At 37.3% G+C, this 21,475-nt stretch overlaps 1 protein-coding gene across 3 annotated transcripts in view; it reads left to right on the top strand.

The window, feature by feature from the left end:
- Positions 1-21,475, top strand: part of USH2A (usherin) — a 742,577-nt gene that overhangs the window by 546,709 nt on the left and 174,393 nt on the right. For all 3 annotated transcript variants that reach the window (XM_045455771.1, XM_045455772.1, XM_045455773.1), the window contains exons 49-50: positions 309-477; positions 16,309-16,530. In XM_045455771.1, coding sequence (XP_045311727.1) covers positions 309-477; positions 16,309-16,530 — 391 coding nt within the window. The remainder of the gene's footprint in view (positions 1-308; positions 478-16,308; positions 16,531-21,475) is intronic.

Consider the following 21,475-nt stretch of genomic DNA (forward strand, 5'->3'; position numbering starts at 1 on the left):
ATTCTAAATCTTCTTTACATTGGGAGCACTGACATTCAAAGGATAATTCATATGTATAGAGTGTGATAATATAATAGAGCACAAAGCATGTTTAAAGTCTTAAAAAGTTACATGGTATCAGATAGCATTTATAGAATTTAAATGATGCTGGAGAAATGCATTTTTTAAACTTCTGAATTTTTATCAATACTGTACTACATTTGGTCTCAGGTCAAGGCCTATTAGAACATAATTGTATCACGTGAGATAGGATGGTATAGTACTTTGAATTGCGCTCATATTTCTTTAATCCCAATTCCCAACTTCAGGTTTGTTGTAATGGAGTCCTCCATGACCCCCAGCCTGGGCACCACTGTTGTGAAGAGAAGTATATCCCATTAATTTTGAATTCAACTGGGGTTTGCTGTGGTGGCCGAATACGAGAGGCTCAACCAAATCATCACTGCTGCTCTGGGTATTATATCAGAATTCTACCAGGTGAGAATCATTTCTGGGTGTGCTCAGCGTCAGGGAGCAAGACTTCCTGTCCTCTTCAAGGTCCCTCTAGCTGCATTAAAATCACATTGACACGAGGCAGATTAACAGGAGAAAATCCAATTTAATGCCATATGTACGAGGAATCTGCACAGACGTGGAAATTCCAACGGCAGCCAGGCAAAATGAAGTATACACGTCATTCTGAACTAAGAGTAAGGGTGTAGGGCTCTGAGACATCAGAGGAAAGGAATGCACTTCACAGGGCAGTGGAAAGAAGAGTAGATGTTTGGTAATTAGATGTTTGCCCTGCTGTATAGATGGGTCATTCAGATGAAATTTATCTCTGCTAATAACCCTTATTCTGGGAAAGACCCCCAATTTAGATTATTCTATGTAGTTAAGGGAGGGACAAAAGTTTCTCTTCAGCCTGCAAAGTCTCAGTTGCCTTCAACTCAAAATAATCTTCGCTCCAGTGTGGCTCATTTTGGGGAGGCTGCCCTTGGCCCCTACATCGGTAATCTGGGAAGCTGAAAAAGCCAACACATGACTCATGCCAGCCAACTACTTCAAGCACCTAAACAACAAAAATTCAATGACTAACACATAGCCAATGGCCTGCTTTAAATATAATTTCTTCCCTCAGCTTTGTTGAAATTTAAGCAGGACTAGGTACAAAAAAGAGAGGGAATACAAGGGACTTACAGTATCTACTACATAAGGAAATATATCCAGACCTGGATAACTCTCTTTATTTTGTGACTTTATTTCAATCATGTGGCTAAAAATTTTCACCATAAATTCTTTGAATTTCTTTTTTTTTTTTTTTTTTTAATTGTGGAGTCCGCCACAGACTTCAGCTATTAACTCTCTCAGTTGGTACATTTTTTTTTAATTTTTTTTTTCAACGTTTATTTTATTTTTGGGACAGAGAGAGACAGAGCATGAACGGGGGAGGGGCAGAGAGAGAGGGAGACACAGAATCGGAAACAGGCTCCAGGCTCTGAGCCATCAGCCCAGAGCCTGACGCGGGGCTCGAACTCACGGACCGCGAGATCGTGACCTGGCTGAAGTCGGACACTTAACCGACTGCGCCACCCAGGCGCCCCAATTCTATGAATTTCTAAGTGTTCTACTGCATGAAGCCATTCTTCATGTCTTCCATTTCTATTCTGGACTATGTATTGTTCCCGGATGTATCAGAAACCCAAATTCTGAGACTAGTCCACTATCAGGCTAGGTAGGGCAAGAAGAGGGTTGCAGCAAAGAATAGCAAACAGGGATCTTTCCCTCCTCACCCTATTTTTTTTTTTTTATTTCTATCAGCTGACTGAATAAACCATTGTCCAACTTTCAACTACACAATGTCCAGTGAATGCAATCGAGAATAAAGACAATAACCTTTGGTATTTATAAAACACAAAGTCTCTGGTAGGTTCTGTATTTAAAGGTTTTACTTATGATACCTTATATACTTTTCACAACTAGGAGATTGGCATTTTCTCTAAAGTTTACAAACAAGGAAACGAGTTCCGAAAGGGTCAATGACATAGCCAGATTCACATAGCTGGGAGTGGACACGTTTCAGTGTGTCTTTCCAACGTTTATTTATTTTTGGGACAGAGAGAGACAGAGCATGAACGGGGGAAGGGCAGAGAGGGAGGGAGACACAGAACCGGAAACAGGCTCCAGGCTCTGAGCCATCAGCCCAGAGCCCAACGCGGGGCTCGAACTCCCGGACCGCGAGATTGTGACCTGGCTGAAGTCAGACGCTTAACCGACTGCGCCACCCAGGCGCCCCTCAGTGTGTCTTTCCAAAATCCATGCTCTACTCTACTTACTCTTTTTGGTTGGGTGGGGGAGGGAGGGCGGAAATCTGTTATTTACTTTATTACTGTTTTTTCCAAGTTTTTACTTAAATACCCGTTAGTTAACATACAGTACAATATTAGTTTACATAAAACACCCAGTGCTCAACACAAAAAGTGCCCTCCTTAATACCCATCACCTATTTAATCCACGCCCCCCATCCACCTCCTCTCCAGCAACCCTCAGTTTACACTCTGTAATTAAGAGTTTGTGCACGCCAATGTTTATAGCAGTATTATCAACAATAGCCAAATTATGCAAAGAGCCCAAATGCCCATGGACTGAGGAATAGATAAAGAAGATGTGGTATATACAATAGAATATTACTCAGCCATAAAAATGAATGAGATCTTGCCATTTTCAACAACGTGGATGGAGCTAGAGAGTATTATGCTAACTGAAATAAGTCAGTCAGAGAAAGACAAATACCATCTCATTTCACTCATATGTGGAATCAAAGAAACAAAACAAATGAATATGGGGGAAAAAGAGAGGCAAAATAGTTACTCTTACATAACAAATATACGTTAATATGTATTAACATAGTTTTTAAAATGACTATTCCAGACTTCTAAATATCTTCACTATCATCATTGGCAGTTACTGTTTATCCTGGAAAAGCCATTGACAATACAGATTTTTTTTCCTACCACCTAAGTTTAATGCCTATGTCTTCAGAAGCACAGAAAATGGATATGAGGCAAAGAGAAGAAAGTTAAGTGTTCAGATGCCCAGGAAAAGTTGAATGCTTTGAGATATCTAGTTTAACATGAAATTTATGCCAAACATCTACTTAATTCAGGTATTTTACCTTGTGTTTGGCATAAATACATTTACCCAGCATAAGTAAAAGGAGAAATTGTCTTATCCAGCATCTCTTTGGCAAAACACTGGAGCAAAAAGGAAAGGTGAGGTAATTAAGCAGAGAATCTCTACTCTTCTTGATTTTTCCTTAATATTAATAGAAAAATCTGTCTTTACAACCATACCGTTATATCTTATTCTCTTGCAAAAATACTTTCATAATTGAATAACTCTTAATCAACTAGATCTTCCAAGTAAGAAAACACAATGGTGATGAAAATAAGGATTTTGTAGAAAACGGTTAACTTCTTTATACTGGAAATCATAGGGTTAGCAACTAATCAAACTCTACCAGATGTGTTACTCTCTCAAAATAGTTTGCACTTGGGGAGTTTTCAACTACATTTCCTGTCTTCCCTCCCAGGCAAAAAGTTGCCCTGAAAAATATAATTAAATAGATGAGATGGGCATGTTCCGTTGTTTTCTTCCTTCCTGTTGCTCAGACCAATGGATCACACAGGCTTTTCTCTAATTCTAGCAGAGAGTTAGATAATGGTGTTTTTATTTCTAAGTCACATTAAAATCTTTGATGTTATGATATGTAACTAACTGTTTACACTCTGAGAAAATATTCTCTGTCCCTTTGACTTGATGAAACATACTTGGTTGCACCCATCACAGCTATTAACTCTTAGGAGATTTGCCCGTCACCTTTTCAACCCTAACAACGTGTCAGATTTCAAACTAAGAAAATGATCTTTTTAAAAAAAGAAAATAAAATTTAACTTTTTTCTCCCTAAAAAATGAACTAAACCATTTACTGACATTATTCACAACTTTTTGGTAAGTAACTTTTGAAACAAGAGTTTTTAAAATTTTTTTAATGTTTATTTATTTTTGAGAGAGACCCAGAGCGTGAGCGGGGGAGGGACAGAGAGAGAGGGAGACACAGAACCTGACCTGGGCTCCAGGCTCCTACCTGTCAGCACAGCCCCACGCAGGGCTAGAACCCATGAACTGTGAGATCATGATCTGGACCAAAGTTGGATGTGCAACTGACTGAGCTGCCTACACTCCCCTTGACACAGAGTTTTTAAAACCTTCATGATCTGTATATGACATGCACATATGCCACATGCTCGCTCAAACCTCAAACATTTTAATATCTTCCAAACTGTTGAGCATGGCCCAATTTGGACTCCTTTTAACTAGTTCATTTTTCACAGTATTAGAATGCCTACCATGGTATCAAGGGAAAAAAAAATCCAATCTCATGGAATAATCAAAGAGAGTGTTTTGCCGTAATCATTCATCTCAATGTACCCAAATGAAGAGATTATATTGTAACCTCTATGCTCAGCCAATGGTCTTTGTTAACTACTTTAACACTGTTTACATCAAGAAAGAGAGCATAGTGACCCCAAGCCATCTTGTATCTAAATGCAATTAAAATTCAATCAGTACTCTGTCACTTCAAGGCTGAGATGGGTACAGGCATTTTGATATTTACAGATAAGTCTGAAATATTGGTTAATAATATTTACTTCATTTTTTTTTCTCACAACTTGCCTTCACAGCACCCTGTAACAAAGCGTGGCAGAGGAAAGAATGCTTATTCCACTCCTCTTTTTTTTATAAATATGCTAATGACCTCAAGCTAAATGTTAATGTGGGTCATTCTTTGATAAGAATAACAATTAACTGTTAAGACTGCATGGTAGCTTTTAGAGAGAAAACATTTTTAAGCCTGTCGTGAAATAGATTCATTTTGAGAGGTTAATGAGAAGGTGACTGATCCTTGTATCTTATGTCTAATAGACCTTTTTTGAGGGAAAAAAATTCAGTTTTGCTTCTCATTGATATAATCCACATCTCTTTTTATAAAACCTTTCTTCTGTCAGTAACTGAGTAAGATTCTGAGGGATTCGAGGAAATGTAGCTAAAATATTTAAACCAATTAATATTTGTTATCCTCAAACTGGCTTTAAAAAATGTTAGTTTTCCCCAAGATAGATAGATAGATAGATAGATGTGGACGATATGTTTTTTCTAAGCCCACTGTTGTCCTAAGTGATATTTAATTAACTGGTGCTGCCCCTAGCCCATGTGACACATTATGTTAAAGAAAGTTTGTCAAGAAGAGACTGCTCTCTGGCTAAGGAGATTTAAGAAATAGGGGCAACCACATTCAAGACCAAATTTGAAAGTCCTTTTACCCAAAGGAATATAACAAGTACAGTAACTTTACTAGTCACAGTAGGCTCATTCCTCCTTCATTGGCCTCTAGTAGATTCATCATTAAAAATTTAGAATTTTCCTCTGCTTATAAATACCATGTTATAGGATCCTTCCAAAGACTATCAACTAAACGAACTGCCCCTTGCATTCTAGGAATTCATATTTTGAGAGAAAACTGATTATGCCTTGGCCCACTCTGTATTTTCCCTAGAGAAATGAAAACTTATGTTTACACAAAGACCTGCTCACAAATGTTTATAGCAGCTCTACGCATAATTGCCAAAAACCAGAAACCACTCAAATGTCCCTCAGTGGGTAAATGAACAAACAGTGGTATATCCACACAAAGGAAGACTGCCCAGCAATTAAAAGGAACAAACTAGTAATAAATAGATACTATGATCTATTACTAGTAATAAAAAGATACTATGATGAGTGAAAAAAGCCAATTTCAAAAAGTTACTTATTGTAAGAGTACATTCGTATGGCCTATCCAAATGAAAAGACAATCTCTGGCACAAAAACAGACACATAGACCAATGGAATAGAATAGAAACCCCAGAACTAGACCCACAAACATATGGCCAACTCATCTTTGACAAAGCAGGAAAGAACATCCAATGGAAAAAAGACAGCCTCTTTAACAAATGGTGCTGGGAGAACTGGACAGCAACATGCAGAAGGTTGAAACTAGACCACTTTCTCACACCATTCACAAAAATAAACTCAAAATGGATAAAGGACCTGAATGTGAGACAGGAAACCATCAAAACCTTAGAGGAGAAAGCAGGAAAAGACCTCTCTGACCTCAGCCGTAGCAATCTCTTACTCGACACATCCCCAAAGGCAAGGGAATTAAAAGCAAACGTGAATTACTGGGACCTTATGAAGATAAAAAGCTTCTGCACAGCAAAGGAAACAACCAACAAAACTAAAAGGCAACCAACGGAATGGGAAAAGATATTTGCAAATGACATATCAGACAAAGGGTTAGTATCCAAAATCTATAAAGAGCTCACCAAACTCCACACCCAAAAAACAAATAACCCAGTGAAGAAATGGGCAGAAAACATGAATAGACACTTCTCTAAAGAAGACATCCGGATGGCCAACAGGCACATGAAAAGATGTTCAGCGTCACTCCTTATCAGGGAAATACAAATCAAAACCACACTCAGGTATCACCTCACTCCAGTCAGAGTGGCCAAAATGAACAAATCAGGAGACTCTAGATGCTGGAGAGGATGTGGAGAAATGGGAACCCTCTTGCACTGTTGGTGGGAATGCAAATTGGTGCAGCCGCTCTGGAAAGCAGTGTGGGGGTTCCTCAGAAAATTAAAAATAGACCTACCCTATGACCCAGCAATAGCACTGCTAGGAATTTATCCAAGGGATACAGGAGTACTGATGCATAGGGGCACTTGTACCCCAATGTTCATAGCAGCACTCTCAACAATAGCCAAATTATGGAAAGAGCCTAAATGTCCATCAACTGATGAATGGATAAAGAAATTGTGATTTATATACACAATGGAATACTACGTGGCAATGAGAAAAAATGAAATATGGCCTTTTGTAGCAACGTGGATGGAACTGGAGAGTGTGATGCTAAGTGAAATAAGCCATACAGAGAAAGGCAGATACCATATGGTTTCACTCTTATGTGGATCCTGAGAAACGTAACAGGAACCCATGGGGGAGGGGGAGGAAAAAAGGAAGAAAAAAAAAAAAAAAAAGAGGTTAGAGTGGGAGAGAGCCAAAGCATAAGAGACTGTTAAAAACTGAGAACAAACTGAGGGTTGATGGGGGGTGGGAGGGAGGAGAGGGTGGGTAATGGATATTGAGGAGGGCACCTTTTGGGATGAGCACGGGGTGTTGTATGGAAACCAACTTGACAATAAATTTCATATATTAAAAAAAAAAAAAAAAAAAGAAAAGAAAAGACAATCTCTAGTGAAGGGGAGCAAATCAGTGGTTGCCAAGGCTGATGGGTGGGAGGAGAGTGTGACTGTGAAAGAATAGTACAGAGTTTTGGGGGGAGTTGAAGTTCATTTGTATCCTAATTGTATTTCTGTGTTAAAATTCATAGAGCTATGTGTCCCCAAAAAGGTCAATTTTCAATGTATGATTTTTTAAATAAAAAAATGTTTAAGTAGTACGCCTTAGAATTCAATTTCCATTTTATAAATAAGAAAAGTAAGACATAGGGGCACCTGGGTGGCGCAGTCGGTTAAGCGTCCGACTTCAGCCAGGTCACGATCTCGCGGTCTGTGAGTTCGAGCCCTGCGTCAGGCTCTGGGCTGATGGCTCAGAGCCTGGAGCCTGTTTCCGATTCTGTGTCTCCCTCTCTCTCTGCCCCTCCCCCGTTCATGCTCTGTCTCTCTCTGTCCCCAAAATAAATAAATGTTAAAGAAAAGTAAGACATAGAAACAAGACCAAGTCACCCCATTAGTCAAGATTGAAATTTGCATGATTGAAATTAGATTGGAGTGCCTGGGTGGCTCAGTCGGTTAAGTGTTGGACTTCAGCTCAGGTCATGATCTCATGGCTCATGAGCTTGAGCCCCACATTGGACCCTGTGCTGACAGCTCAGAGCCTGGAGCCTGCTTTGGATTCTGTGTCTCCTTTTCTCTCTACCCTTCCCCAGCTCACCTGTGTCTCTCTCTCTCTCTTTCAAAAATAAATACACATTAAAAATTGTTTTAAGTTAGATTGAATCATTAGAGATATTGTGTTATATAATAATGTGATGACTGCATACATGTAACTTAATATATTTTTCTGGTATATTGGTAGAACAGAAAGAAAGGAAATTCATCTCCATTAAAATTACATTGAAAATTTGTATTAAAAGAAAGCAAGCAAAAATGTCCCAGAGAATAGACTCCTTATTTCAGGGAATATTGTCTATCATCATATTTTAATGAAAGAACAAAATTCGGTATAGGGTCTTGCTGGTTTGATGCTGAGTAATTAGTGGATAAGAATGATGGGCTTTGCAGTCAAACTGCCTGGTTTCACATCTCATCTGTTTCACTTATTAGTTGTTAGACCTTCATTAAGTTACTTAAACTAAGTAATATTACTGGGAGTCCAATGTCTCTGATTTCCACTGAGCTCCTGAATTAGAACCCCCAAAGCTTTCATGTGCAAATAGAAGGAAAAGTTGATAGCTTTTGGGGAGCATAAGACTAAATGGGGTTAACAGGAATCCTTTAGGCGACAGAAGATAGTCTCTTAGGAATTACTCTAGAGCAAAGACTCAAGTGTGTCCACTTTCATCACATCCTATTAAAGGGTAGCCAGTTCATAAAAGCTAGGAATCAAATGTCTAATGGACATTGAGATCCTATGAGACCAAAGATCCTCATTGATTCTTGTTGATTCTAAGGGACCACGCAATCCTTTATCTAAGCTGAGTTTTAGCAATTGACTGGGGAAGTCACAAATAGCTTCCAACCTTTAAAGAGAAAGAAACTTCCCATTTTTCATGACATCACAGTCTAAACTCTAGACCCTACAAACTATGCTTTGTTCTGAAAAAATGGATGCTTGGAAACTGTGTCCTTTGTGTGCTACTACTGTCAACAAACACAGAGAATCAATTTGTCAAGCTTTCTGGGGAACATAACAGAAGGTGAACAACACATTGTGTGAGAGTGGAGTTTTAACAAGGAAATCCAGTATCTTCAGTATGTTAGCTTCTTGGGGCAACTGTAACAAATTACTAGAAACTTAGTGGCTTAAACCAACACAGTTTTATATATCTGACATTTCTCAAGGTCAGAAGCTCCAAATGGGTCTCACTGGGTGAAAATCAGTATCAGCCAGGCTGCCTTCCCTTCTAGGAGAGAGAATCCTTCTTCTTACCTTTTCCACCTTCCAGAGGCTGCCCACATTCCTTGCCTAGTGGCCTCCTTCCATCTTCCAGGCTTACGGTGGCCATTCAAACCTTTCTAACATAGCATTATCAAACTTAATTCCATCTGCTACTTTAATCCCCTTCTGCCATACAACATAACACAGTCACAGGTTCCAGAGATTAGTACATGGACATCTTTGGGAGGTCATATTCTGCTTACCACACTAAGGTTAAGGTTAAATAATTGTGAGAATTAAAGTGGCATTTCTATAAACTCTTGGGGCATAGCTATCCCAAGTGAATTAAAAAAGATACTGCAAGTCTGAGTGCAAGAGTAAATGAAAAACTGTTGAGAATACTTCTATTACTCTAAATTAAGCAACTGTCTCAGGGATTAAAGAGAGGATAGTATTAGGTTGGGAACCACAGGAAGTGAGGAGGCACAATCTTGTTAATGACCCTAAAATCTTGGACAAAATGGTATACAGTCATTTATCTTTTTGATGGAACAAATAGGATATTATAAGAGTTACTATGGGGAATAACAAGTCTTTTCTGAAGGTATGTGGATACAATGGACCTGATTTTCTTCAATAGCAATTTTTTTAGTGGATTTTTAGCCAGTTTCAAGAAGGACATAGCCAGATTTATAAAGACCTTTAAGGGTTTAGCCTCCTCTATGAATCCCATATCTAAATACTCCTTGACCCACAGGCTCTTGAAGACAGATTCAAGATATGAAATGTAGATCATGAAGGCATCAGGTATTAGATAATCAATCTGTGCCATCATCAAATTACAGGCTGGGGATTCTTCTGGGAGTTCCAGAAAGAGGCTTCTGGTCCACATTTAATACTGGCATCCCATTTACAAGGTAGATCTCCTCCCATCAGATGCACCGGAGTAGAATTACTAAGTAACAAAAAAGTGTGTTGATTACAGAGAAGACAAAGACAAAGACAGAGTCTGAAAGGCATTTGAAATTTCTATCTCTTATTCCTAGGAAGGAATGACAGAAATATAGATGGGGAGCCTGGTGGCTCAGTCAGCTAAGCATCTGACTTAGGCTCAGGTCATGATCTTGTGGTCTCTGGGTTCGAGCCCCACATTGGGCTCTGTGCTGACAGCTCAGAGCCTGGTGCCTGATTCAGATTCTGTCTTTCCCTCTCTCTCCTTGCTCCTCCCCTGCTCACACTCTCTCCTTCTCAAGAATAAGTAAATATTTTAAAAAATTATTAAAAAAATAAATATAGTAGAATTTATGGTAGATCATGTAGCCCCAATATTAATTACATATGAAAACTTCTATTTCTGTAACTGCATGAAAAGTTCTGTTTTTTGTGTTAAAGGCAGTTATGAATTGACCAGAGCAGCTACTCTCACAGACAGGGGTTGTTTTATCAGTGTTTTGTCTTTTTCCTTTTTTGGTTCTATCTTTCTAGCTAAAGTAGAGCAAATGTTCTTCCAATGGCCCTTTTTCTTATAATAATGACAGTTGTCTTTTTGTAGACTAGACATAGATGTGTCCTTGTTTTTTGCTTTATCTAATTGCTTAATCTGAAAAGCTCTTAATCTGATCTATTTTTTTTCCTTTTTTTTTTTTTTTTTTCTGAGCCAAAGTATCTTCCAAATGCTCACCAAGCTCTTATGATTTAGAGAAGGCACAGTCTACTAACCTATCTTCTGTTTTCTGAGAAATTATGAAGTCTTGATTTCTCTTGAGGCCAGAGTATTCCTGGTGGTAGCTAAGTGGTCTGTTGAAGCCAGGCATGGAATTATGTTTCCCCTGTTTATGGAACTGGACTTTTTTATTGTGGTAAAGGAGTGTGGGACCCAAGGAATTTAACAAAATCCCCTACCCCTGGACAAGCAGAGCAAGACTAACTCCATTTTGTGCTATACCCACCATCTCATGTATAACCCCCACATGACCTACTTATTGCTTAAGACACTCCCCCATCCTAGTCAAGCCGCTGAGCACACCCTTACTGGAAACCGGTTCATACAGAATGCAGAACCCCTAACCACCAAAGAATGTAAACCCCGCCTTTTGCCCGCCAAACTTGTGCGCCAATTCTGACCAGAGTGATAGGCTAGTTCAAACAATTACTACAGGGTAAATTGTAATTCAATTGGCCACCTGCGTGTGGACTGACATGACTATGCAACTTTCTGTGTGTGTTACAATCTCATTGGCCACTGGCCCCTATAAAACTGCTACGCCTCTTAACCTAGGGGTCCAAGTCCCTGCTCCGCTGTGTCGGGTATACTTGGGCCCAAGCTCGAGCTTGCAAATAAACCCTCGTGCGTTTGCATCGGTATCGGCTCCTTGGTGGTCTCTCGGATTCGAAATCGGGGGCATTACAGGAGACATAACAAAATTTATCATTTTAACAAGTTTTAGGTGCACAGTTTAATAGCACTGAATACATTTACGTAGTTGTGCAGTCAGGACCAGTACTGTTTCCAGAACATTTTTATCTTCCTAAACTGAAACTCTGTACCCATTGAACATTCACTCCCCATTGTCCTTTGCCTCCAGCCCCTCACAACCACCATTCCGTTTTCCATCTCTATGAATTTGACTTCTCTAGGTATTTCATGTAAGTAGAATCATATAATATTTGCCATTTTGTGATTGGTTCTTTCACTTACTGTAATGTTTCCAAGGTTCATCTGTGTTGTAGCATATGTCAGAATCGTATTCTTTTTCAGGCTGAATAACATTCCAGAGTATGTATCCACCACATTTTGTTTATCCGTTCACCTGTTGATGAATATTTGGGTTGTTCCCACTTTATGGCTATTGTGAATAATACTGCTATGAACATTGGTGTACAAATATCTGTTTGAGTCTCTGCTTTCCATTATTATTATTTTTTTTAGCCTTCTACCCACAAGTGGTATTCCTGGATCATATGGAAATTCTGTGTGTCCTTTTTTGAGGAATTGCTGGAATGTTCTTCACAGAAGCTACACCATATTATATTCCCAACAATAGGACACCTAGTCAGCTCAGTCGGTTAAGTGTCTGACTTCATTCAGCTCAGGTCATGGTCTCATGGTTTGTCAGTTTGAGCCCACATCAGGCTCTGTGCTGACAGCTTGGAGCCTGGGGCCTGCTTCAGATTCTGTGTCTCCCTCTCTCCCAGCCCCTCCCATGCTGGCATTCTGTCTTCCTCTCTCAAAAATAAATAAACATTTAAAAAAATATCTTTATATTCCCAACAGCAATGTGCAAGTTTATTATGTGCAAGGGTTCTAATTTCTCAAATTCCTCGCTAACATATTATTTTCTGTGGGTTTTTTGTTTGTTTGTTTGTTTGTTTGTTTGTTTATAATAGCTGTTCTTCTGGGTATGAAGTAATATCTGATAGTGATTTTGATATGCATTTACCTAATAATTAATAATATTCAACATCTTTCCATATGATTACTGGTCATCTGAATATCTTCTTTGGAGAAATGTCTATAAGAGTGCTTTAGACTTTTTTTTTTTTTAATTGGGTTGTTTGTGTTTTTGTTGTTAAGTGGCAATTCTTTAGACTTTTTGGATATTAGTCTCTTATTATTTATATGATTTACAAGTGTCTTCTCCCATGGGTTGCCTTTTGACTCAGTTGATAGTGTCTTTTGATGGATAACACTTTTAAGTTTTTATGAAGTGCAATTCATCTACTTTTCTTTGGTTGCCTTGTACTTTTGATCTCATACTCAAGAGTTATTGCAAATCCAATGTCGTGAAGTTTTCCACCTATGTTTCTTCTAAGAATTTTATAGTTTTAGCTTTTACATTTAGACCTTTGATCCACATTGAGTTGATGTTTGTATATGGTGTATGTATAAGGTAAGTGTTCAACTTCATTCTGTTGCACGTGGATATTTACTTTTCCCAGCAGTATTTGTTGGAAAGATGGTCCTTTCCTCATTAAATGGTCTTGGCACCCTGGTTGAAAATTATTTGGTCATTTTGTAAGGTTTTATCTCTGGGCTGTCTATTTTTTTCCATCGGTCTATCTGTCTATCTTTGTACCAGGACCACACTGTTTGATTGTTAACTGTATCTTTGTGGTATTGATTGTATCTTTGTAGTAAGTTTTGAAATCAGGAAATATGAGACCTTCCAACTCTGTTCTTTTTCAAGATTGTTTTGGCTATTTAGGATCCCTTGAGATTCCATTGCAATTTTAGGATATATTTTCTACTTCTGCAAAAAATATTGTTAGGATTTAGATAGAGATTGCATTGACTCTGTAGATCATTTGGGGTAGTATTGATGTCTTAACAATATTGTCTTCTGATTCATGAACATGGGATGTCTTATTTATTTATGTCTTCTTTAACTTCTTTCATCAGTTTTTTGTACTTCTCAGTGTGAAAGTCTTCCACTTCCTTGGTTAAGCTTATTATTAAGTGGGTTTTTTTTTATATACTATGTTAAATGGAATTGCTTTTAAAAAAATTTCCTTTTCAGATTGTTGATTCTTAGTGTATAGAAACACGACTAATTTTTACATATTGGTTTTGTATTCTGCAACTTTGCTGAATTCTTTTATTAGTTTTAACAGGATTTTGGTTTTTTTTACATATGAGATTATATAGTCTGTGAACAGAGATAATTTTTCTTAGGCCATTTCAACTGGGCTGTCCTTCATTTCTTTGTCCTGCCTAACTGCTCTGGCTGGTTATCTATTTCAATATTATGTTGAATAGAAGTAGCAAAAACTGGCAGCCTCATCTTCTTCCCGATCTTAGAAGAAAAGCTTTCACTGCTGATTATAATGTTAGTTGTGGGTTTTTCATACACATCCTTTGTTATGTTGAGGTAGTTTCCTTCCATTCCTAGTTGGTTGAATGTTTTTATACTAGAATGGTGTTGGATTTTGTCAAATGCTTTGTCTACATCATTTGAGGTCATCATGTATTTTTTTTCTCCATTCTGTTGAAATAGTATATCATATTGATTCACTTTCATATGTTGAATCATCTTTTCATGCTTCCCAGGAATAAATCCCACTTGGTAATGTGGTATAATCATTTAAATGTGCTCTTGAATTCAGTTCACTAGCATTTTGTTGAGAAGTTTTACATCAATTTTCATAAGGGATATTGGTCTGTAGTTTTTGTTTTGTTTTTTTCTTGAAGTGTCTGTCTAATATCAGGGTAAACCTGGCCTCATAAATTTTGTTAAAAAGTATTCCTCTTCAGTTTTTTAGAAGAGTTTGAGAAAGATTAGAATTTTTTAAATGTTTATTTATTTATTTGAGAGAGAGAGAGAACGTGTGAGGAGAGAGGCAGAGAGAGAGGGAAAGAGAGAATCCCAAGCAGGCTTTGTGCTGTCAGTGTGGAGCCCGACTCAGGGCTTGATCCCACAAACCGTGAGATCATGACCTGGGCCGAAATCAAGAGTCAGACAGTTAACCCAACCCACTGAGTTACCCAGGTGCCTTGAGAAGGATTAGTACTAATTCTTTAAATGTTTGGTAAATTTCACCAGTGAAGCCATCGATCCAGAATTGTTCTCTGTTGGGAGGTTTGGACTTTGCTTCAATCTTGTTACTAGTTATACATCTATTCAGAATTTCTATTTTTTCATAATTCATCTTTTAGGTTATATGTTTCAAGTAATTTGTCCATTTCATCTGGTAGGATGGATTTTTGACCAATGAATATGGACAAGAAAGACTTCAAGGATACCTGCTAGAGTATCTGGGTTTTTTTTGTTCTTTATATATCTATCCATACTTAAATATTGTCCCACATTTTTAATATCATTTTGGTAAGCAAATCGTCTTGCTTTTACTAACAAAGTTTTGGCATATCTTGACCTCACACATAGATAAACTAATTGATAAGGGAGTCCAGGACTATAAATTCCTAAGGCAATCCTAAATTCTTCAGGGAACTTGAGCCTTCCTTTTAAGAAGGCTTGATAAGTCATTAACTAGATTATTTAAATCTTATCTGGACCATCCAAGGCTTAGAACTAAAAGACCTGCCAGGCTGGTGTATATACTCACAGACCACAGATCGCAGGATAACATGAAGAGATATTGTCCAGGGATAATGATATGTTTTAAAAGGGGAAGTGGAAGAGAAGGAAGAGGGTCTGTTGAAGGTGCAGGAAAAAGAAGAGGAGTAAAGCAAGAGGAAGGAGAGAGTGAAGGTTCAAGGGTTCATAAAGGAGGTCAACTGAGAGTTGGGTCATGAGATAGAGAGAAGTACAGTTTGAATTTTAGATCCACCAAGTTGGTAGTCCTTTCTAAGCTATCCTTAAAAGAATAAATTTAATTTTTTTTTTTTTTGTCTTTTGGAGTTTTCCTGTCTTTTAGAAGCATCTTCATACCAAAAAGAGAAAAAAAAAGAAAAAAAAAAAGAAAAAAATGCTGCCTATTGATATTTATAAAATTTAAACTCTGATCCCAAGGCACCAGGCAAAAGGTTATTTTATTCTTGTTTCAAGTTTCCCAGAATATCATGTAAAGGGGGAATGTAAGTAAAGCTACATTAGTGAAATTCAGTGTCTGTCATAGCCCAGAAAAGTATTAATGTGCTGACTTGATATAGAATATTTTTACCTCCTCTCATTTAATTGAGCTTCACATCAGAAGTATTTTGTTTGCTTAAATAAATAAAATTTGGTTAAAGAAATTATAACGTAGGCAATACCAATTTTATGTTAATTTCTGAATCCACTCCACTTTCAAAAAAAATTACACTAAATAGATAGAAAAGTATTTGTAGGCAAACTGTTTTGTAATATCACTTAATCATGTTGCCAGACCTACTGCGTTCATTTACTAGGGGTGAGAGAGGAAATAGGTAACATAGCATTGCCTCTAAGTTACCACGTGTGTATGTGAGCAGACCCATGTTTATACATCTTTAATTGAAAATTTTTAAATTGTTTTGAAATTTTGTAACTCCAAAATGACAGCGTTCTTTCTAGTAATTCTGTCAACCAGTTGGCATCTGCAAGATGATTGTGATAAAATTTCCTTGTGAGTCAAAGCATATTTCTTTTAACTCATGCAATGATTGTTATTGTCCTAAATTGACAGGTGAAGTATGTTGTCCAGATGAACAGCACAATCGGGTTTCCACTGGCATCGGCGACTCCTGCTGTGGCCGAATGCCTTACTCCACCTCAGGAAACCAGATTTGCTGTGCTGGGAGGCTTCGGGATGGCCATGGCCAGCAGTGCTGTGGCGGACAGATTGTGAACAAAGATTTAGAATGCTGTGGTGGAGAAGAAGAAGGCATGGTGTACAGTCGCCTTCCAGGTAAGGAGTCCTTGTCTACTTTTCAATCGGTGGAGATTCTGAGAAACACAGGTCGGGAAATTGCCCTAGATACAAAGCAAATAAGTAATTAAAGCTCATGTGAATTATGTCTAATACATTTAAGTATATATTCTACAACAAATGAAAATGTAATCTCACCTTTTTTTATGTTTGTGGATGCATTTCATGAAAATGGATCAAAGCTCTTTCCTGTTGAGAAGTGTTATATCCACCATAAACAAAAACAAACACAAAAACACACGTGAATGCATGCACTGGTTCTGGATCAAGAGAATATTTCCTAGCAATGCTAACAGTACACAAAATTATTATTGATGATATGTCAGTTCTTTTGCTCCCTTATTCTTTGGTAGCTATGAAATTAACACTAATTTTAATAGCAATCATTATCATTGATTGAGTGCTTACTATCAACCAGGTACTATGCCCAATGTTTTATGCATTACTAACTCAATCCTTTTTTTTTCAATTAATCTTTATAACAATCTTACTAGATAGGTTCTATTATTGTCTACATTTTAAAAATGAGGAAGCTGAGGCACAGAAATTAGTCACTTGTTCAAGATTCCATAATGAATTTTTGGGTGCCTGAAAGTTATGTAATTTGGGGGGTCCTCATTAAGGAAAGAAAATAAAATGATGAACATTTATTTAGAAGGGGGAAATAAATTATGAAAATTACAAATTTAAAAAATAAAATCTAGCAAATGCCACTAACATAAAAACAGCATGTTTGGATTATATAACTTCTCACATCCCTCTTTTTACCCCCTGACATGTTTAACTTATACCCTTGATCACCTCTTCATGGGGCAATGACTTTGTGCCATTTATCAATGAGAAGGATAGAAAGATAATTCATTCTTTCCTAATCAAAATACGTTTTAATTATTGAAATTTAGAAAAGTGGTTTTAAGCTTCAAAGTTTATTATTATAATATTATGTAAGTTCTTAGATTATTGTCAAATTTAGAGAAACATTTACCAAGGATCTCTCTAAGATTTAAGGGCATTTTAAGTTTTCTTATCTTATTTTATTTATTTTTTATTTATTTATTTTATTTTTTAAAGATTATTTATTTATGTTGGGAAAAGAGAGAGAGCATGTGAGCAGGGGAGGGGGAGAGAGAGAGGAAGAGAGAGACTCCCAAACATGCTCCACTGACAGTGACCCAATGTGGGACTTGATCTCATGAACCTGTGAGATCATGACCTGAGCTGAAATCAAGAGTTGGATACTTAATTGACTGAGCCACCCAAGTGCCCTGAGTTTTCTTATTTTAAAGTAATTTGCAATGACATGTGTTAAATATTTGTTGAATTGACAACATCATACCAGTTTTTCATGGCTATCATTTTATGACTGAATTTGAGCTATAATTTATAATGATATCACTATTTTATCTATGCATCAGCCAAAGTATAAATTTGTTGAATGTATTTATGAGTTACCTCTCTTCATAATTTGTAATAATTTATACTTCAATCTGAGATCCATCAGCTTCTTTTAATAGTTTACTACTAAAATTTATTTTGTTATAATTCTCTTGATGTCAGAATATTTCAGTTGATTCTATTGGTCAGTTCTACAGCTTTTGTTTCATATGCCATTAATTTTTCTGTCTGATCTTTCTCTTTCTTTAAAGCTTCCCCTTATATGCATCCATATTAGGAGTCTGTAATTTCTCACATTTCTTATGTTTCCAAATTGAAGTTAAAATCGCATATTCAAGGCCTAATGACTTTTTTATAGAATTGACAAAATCATAAACATAGCTACTAAACCCAAACGAAATATTGCCCCAACTCAATTTCCCCTTACTTAGATTTCAAAAATGTACATGGTCACTCTCCTATTTTAGTCAATACAAGGATACATAAGATACAAAGCAAGTTAAAGGAGCAAGAGACAGAGGCCATGAAAAATTGTAGTTAAAGATTATACATTTGCTAATTTTATAAAAATATATGGGGCGCCTGGGTGGCGCAGTCGGTTAAGCGTCCGACTTCAGCCAGGTCACGATCTCGCGATCCATGAGTTCGAGCCCCGCGTCGGGCTCTGGGCTGATGGCTCAGAGCCTGGAGCCTGTTTCCGATTCTGTGTCTCCCTCTCTCTGCCCCTCCCCCGTTCATGCTCTGTCTCTCTCTGTCCCAAAAATAAATAAACGTTGAAAAAAAAAAAAAAAAAAAAAAATATATATATATATATATATATATATATATATATATATAACCATGCTTTTCCTAGAAGGGGCTCTTGTCAGAAAACGGCCCTGAAGTTCAAGCTCATTAGCTTCAGGGTAAATCCGCCCATACAACTAGCAAGGGTTGAGAATTCCAGCCTTTCTCTGAGCATAATTTCAGGACACCATTAGATCTTGACACAGATGAACCATGAATTTCTTGTTTTTCTATAATTTCTTCTTTAAAAAAAAAATCAAAAAGTTATCCACAATATCAGTAATAATTGTTGAAATTAGTCTAGTGTTATTGTTATATACCATTGTATATATTGTATATATTTTTATACATATTTTCTTCCTTTTTTAAATTTTATTTAAATCCAAGTCAGTTAACATATAGTGTAACAATGGTTTCGGGAGTAGAATTTACTGATTCATCACTCACATACAACACCCAGTGCACATCCCAACAAGTGCCCTCCTTAATGCCCATCATCAATTAGCCCATTCTCCCACCCAACACCCCTCCAACAACCCTGTTTGTTCTCTGAATTTAAGAGTCTCTTTCTTCTATGTAAAAGTTCTGAAGATAATTATTAAGAAGAACACTTGAAGAACAAAACTAATCAATCAAAAAATTTAAAAAGTATCAATCCTGGGGGTACCTGAATCTTCTATCTTAACAAGAATAATAGACTTTCAATATTTTCATAGCCCTTAAATAAATGAGAAATGCTTGATTAAATTATTCACAACTGAATTTCAGTACTCCCAGTATGGGAAAGATTGTCTCCTTCTTTCAGGCAAAAAAATGCCTGATTTCTAGTTTTTTATTTTATCTTTGGACAACTATTAAGTGTGTTCCCAAGGCATTTACTATTCTATGCAGTTATAAATCACCCACCTGGATCCACACTATACCCATTCTGTATATTCTTTTATTAATTTTTAGTTTTTATTCTGACAGAGAGAGTACACACACATGAATTGGTGAGTGGGAGAGGGACAGAGAGAGAGGAAGAGAGAATCCCAAGCATGCTCTGTGCTGTCAGCATGCAGCCTGATGTGGGGCTGAAACCCACAAACTGTTAGATCATGACCTGAGCTGAAATCAAGAGTCGGATGCTTAGCTGAGCCACCCAGGCACCCCTCTATGCATTCTCCAGTGAGACATATATGGAGGAAGACTTTAACATATACTCAGACTGTTTGATAGTACCGTGTCATTTTGTTGATCTCCATCAACTGTCCAGAAAATAGTGATGATGGATTGTTACCCTACATACAACAGAATTGGGCTTCAATTAGGACACTTCCATTGACCCCAGAAATTTAAGGATTACCTCCAACATACCGCACAGACATCTGGATCTGCACTATAAGGTAATAAGAAAGGCGACTTTGCCAGGTAAAACCAAGAAACAATAACAAAAACTAACTTTCTAAGATCTTTAAAAATGAATGATGCATTAAATCATATGATACACAAGAGTTCAGTGTAGAAACATAATCCTTTCAGAAAATTTCCCCCTGAATCGTAACCTTAAGAGGTTAGCATTCAAAAGATAAGTAAAGTACACCCAAGGAATTCAGCCCACTCAGGTGTCTCCTAGACACTGGTTATTGGCTAAAAGATGTACACAATGAACAGGAGACAAAATACAACAACAAAAAATAAACAACAGTCTGTGTTCACTATTTGCCAAACTGAATTCTGTGTACTTCATAATATACCCACACATTTATAACATGCTTAAAGCTTGCAACAACCCTATGAGGTAAGGACTATTATTATCTCCATTTAAATTTTTTTTAACATTTATTTTTTTGAGAGAGAGAGAAACCATGAGCAGGGAAGGGGCAGAGAGAGAGGGAGACACAGAATCTGAAGCAGGCTCCAGGCTCTGAGCTGTCAGCACAGAGCCCGATGCGGGGCTCAAACTCACAAACAGCAGGATTATGACCTAAGCCAAGTTTGGATGCTTAACCAACTGAGCCACCCAGGCGCCCCTATTATCTCCATTTTAGATATGAAGAAACAGAAGTGCTTCTAACAAAAGTTAAAAACTGCCCCCCATACAAAAGAAATATAGAACATAATACTAAACTAATGCCACATGCTATAGAAAGATTACGTTTTGGGTCTTTTCAACTATATATATATTTTGGGTAAATAATTAGAACCAGGTTTGTTCAAATAATGATATACCTGAACCATGCCTATCAAAAGAAACCCCCAGAAAACAAAAAACAACAACAAACACTGTCCCCAAATCACATAGCTACCAAGTGGCTGTATTATTTCAGGTAGCATTAATTGCTGCTATAAACGAACCCCCAAATTTGCAAAGTCTCAAATACAATAGGGGTTATATTTTTCTTATATAATAGTACTGGGACATGAACCTATCTGCAGGTTACCTCTCTTCCCTAGGTATTTTGGCCATTCCACGGGTAGCTTCTAAGGTCACCTGAGGATTATACCCATTCCTGCAACCAAAAGAGGAAAAGAACATGGAATAATGGGTGTGCGAATTTTTTATTGCCAGGTCTAGGAATAGCAAAATTTAAGTTAACATTTCACTAACTGGAACTCACTATCTGTTGACACCTAAGTGCAAGGGGGTCTGGGAAATTTCCTCTGGAATCTCTTGCCTCTGTGGCTAAGAAGGGATTCTAGCAGCATCCAAATGGCTACAGAGCCCATGCTCTTAACCTCTTTCTTTGATCATTATGATATT

Source organism: Leopardus geoffroyi, chromosome C3 (assembly GCF_018350155.1).
Source record: "Leopardus geoffroyi isolate Oge1 chromosome C3, O.geoffroyi_Oge1_pat1.0, whole genome shotgun sequence".
In the NCBI taxonomy this organism is placed as follows: Eukaryota; Metazoa; Chordata; class Mammalia; order Carnivora; family Felidae; genus Leopardus; species Leopardus geoffroyi.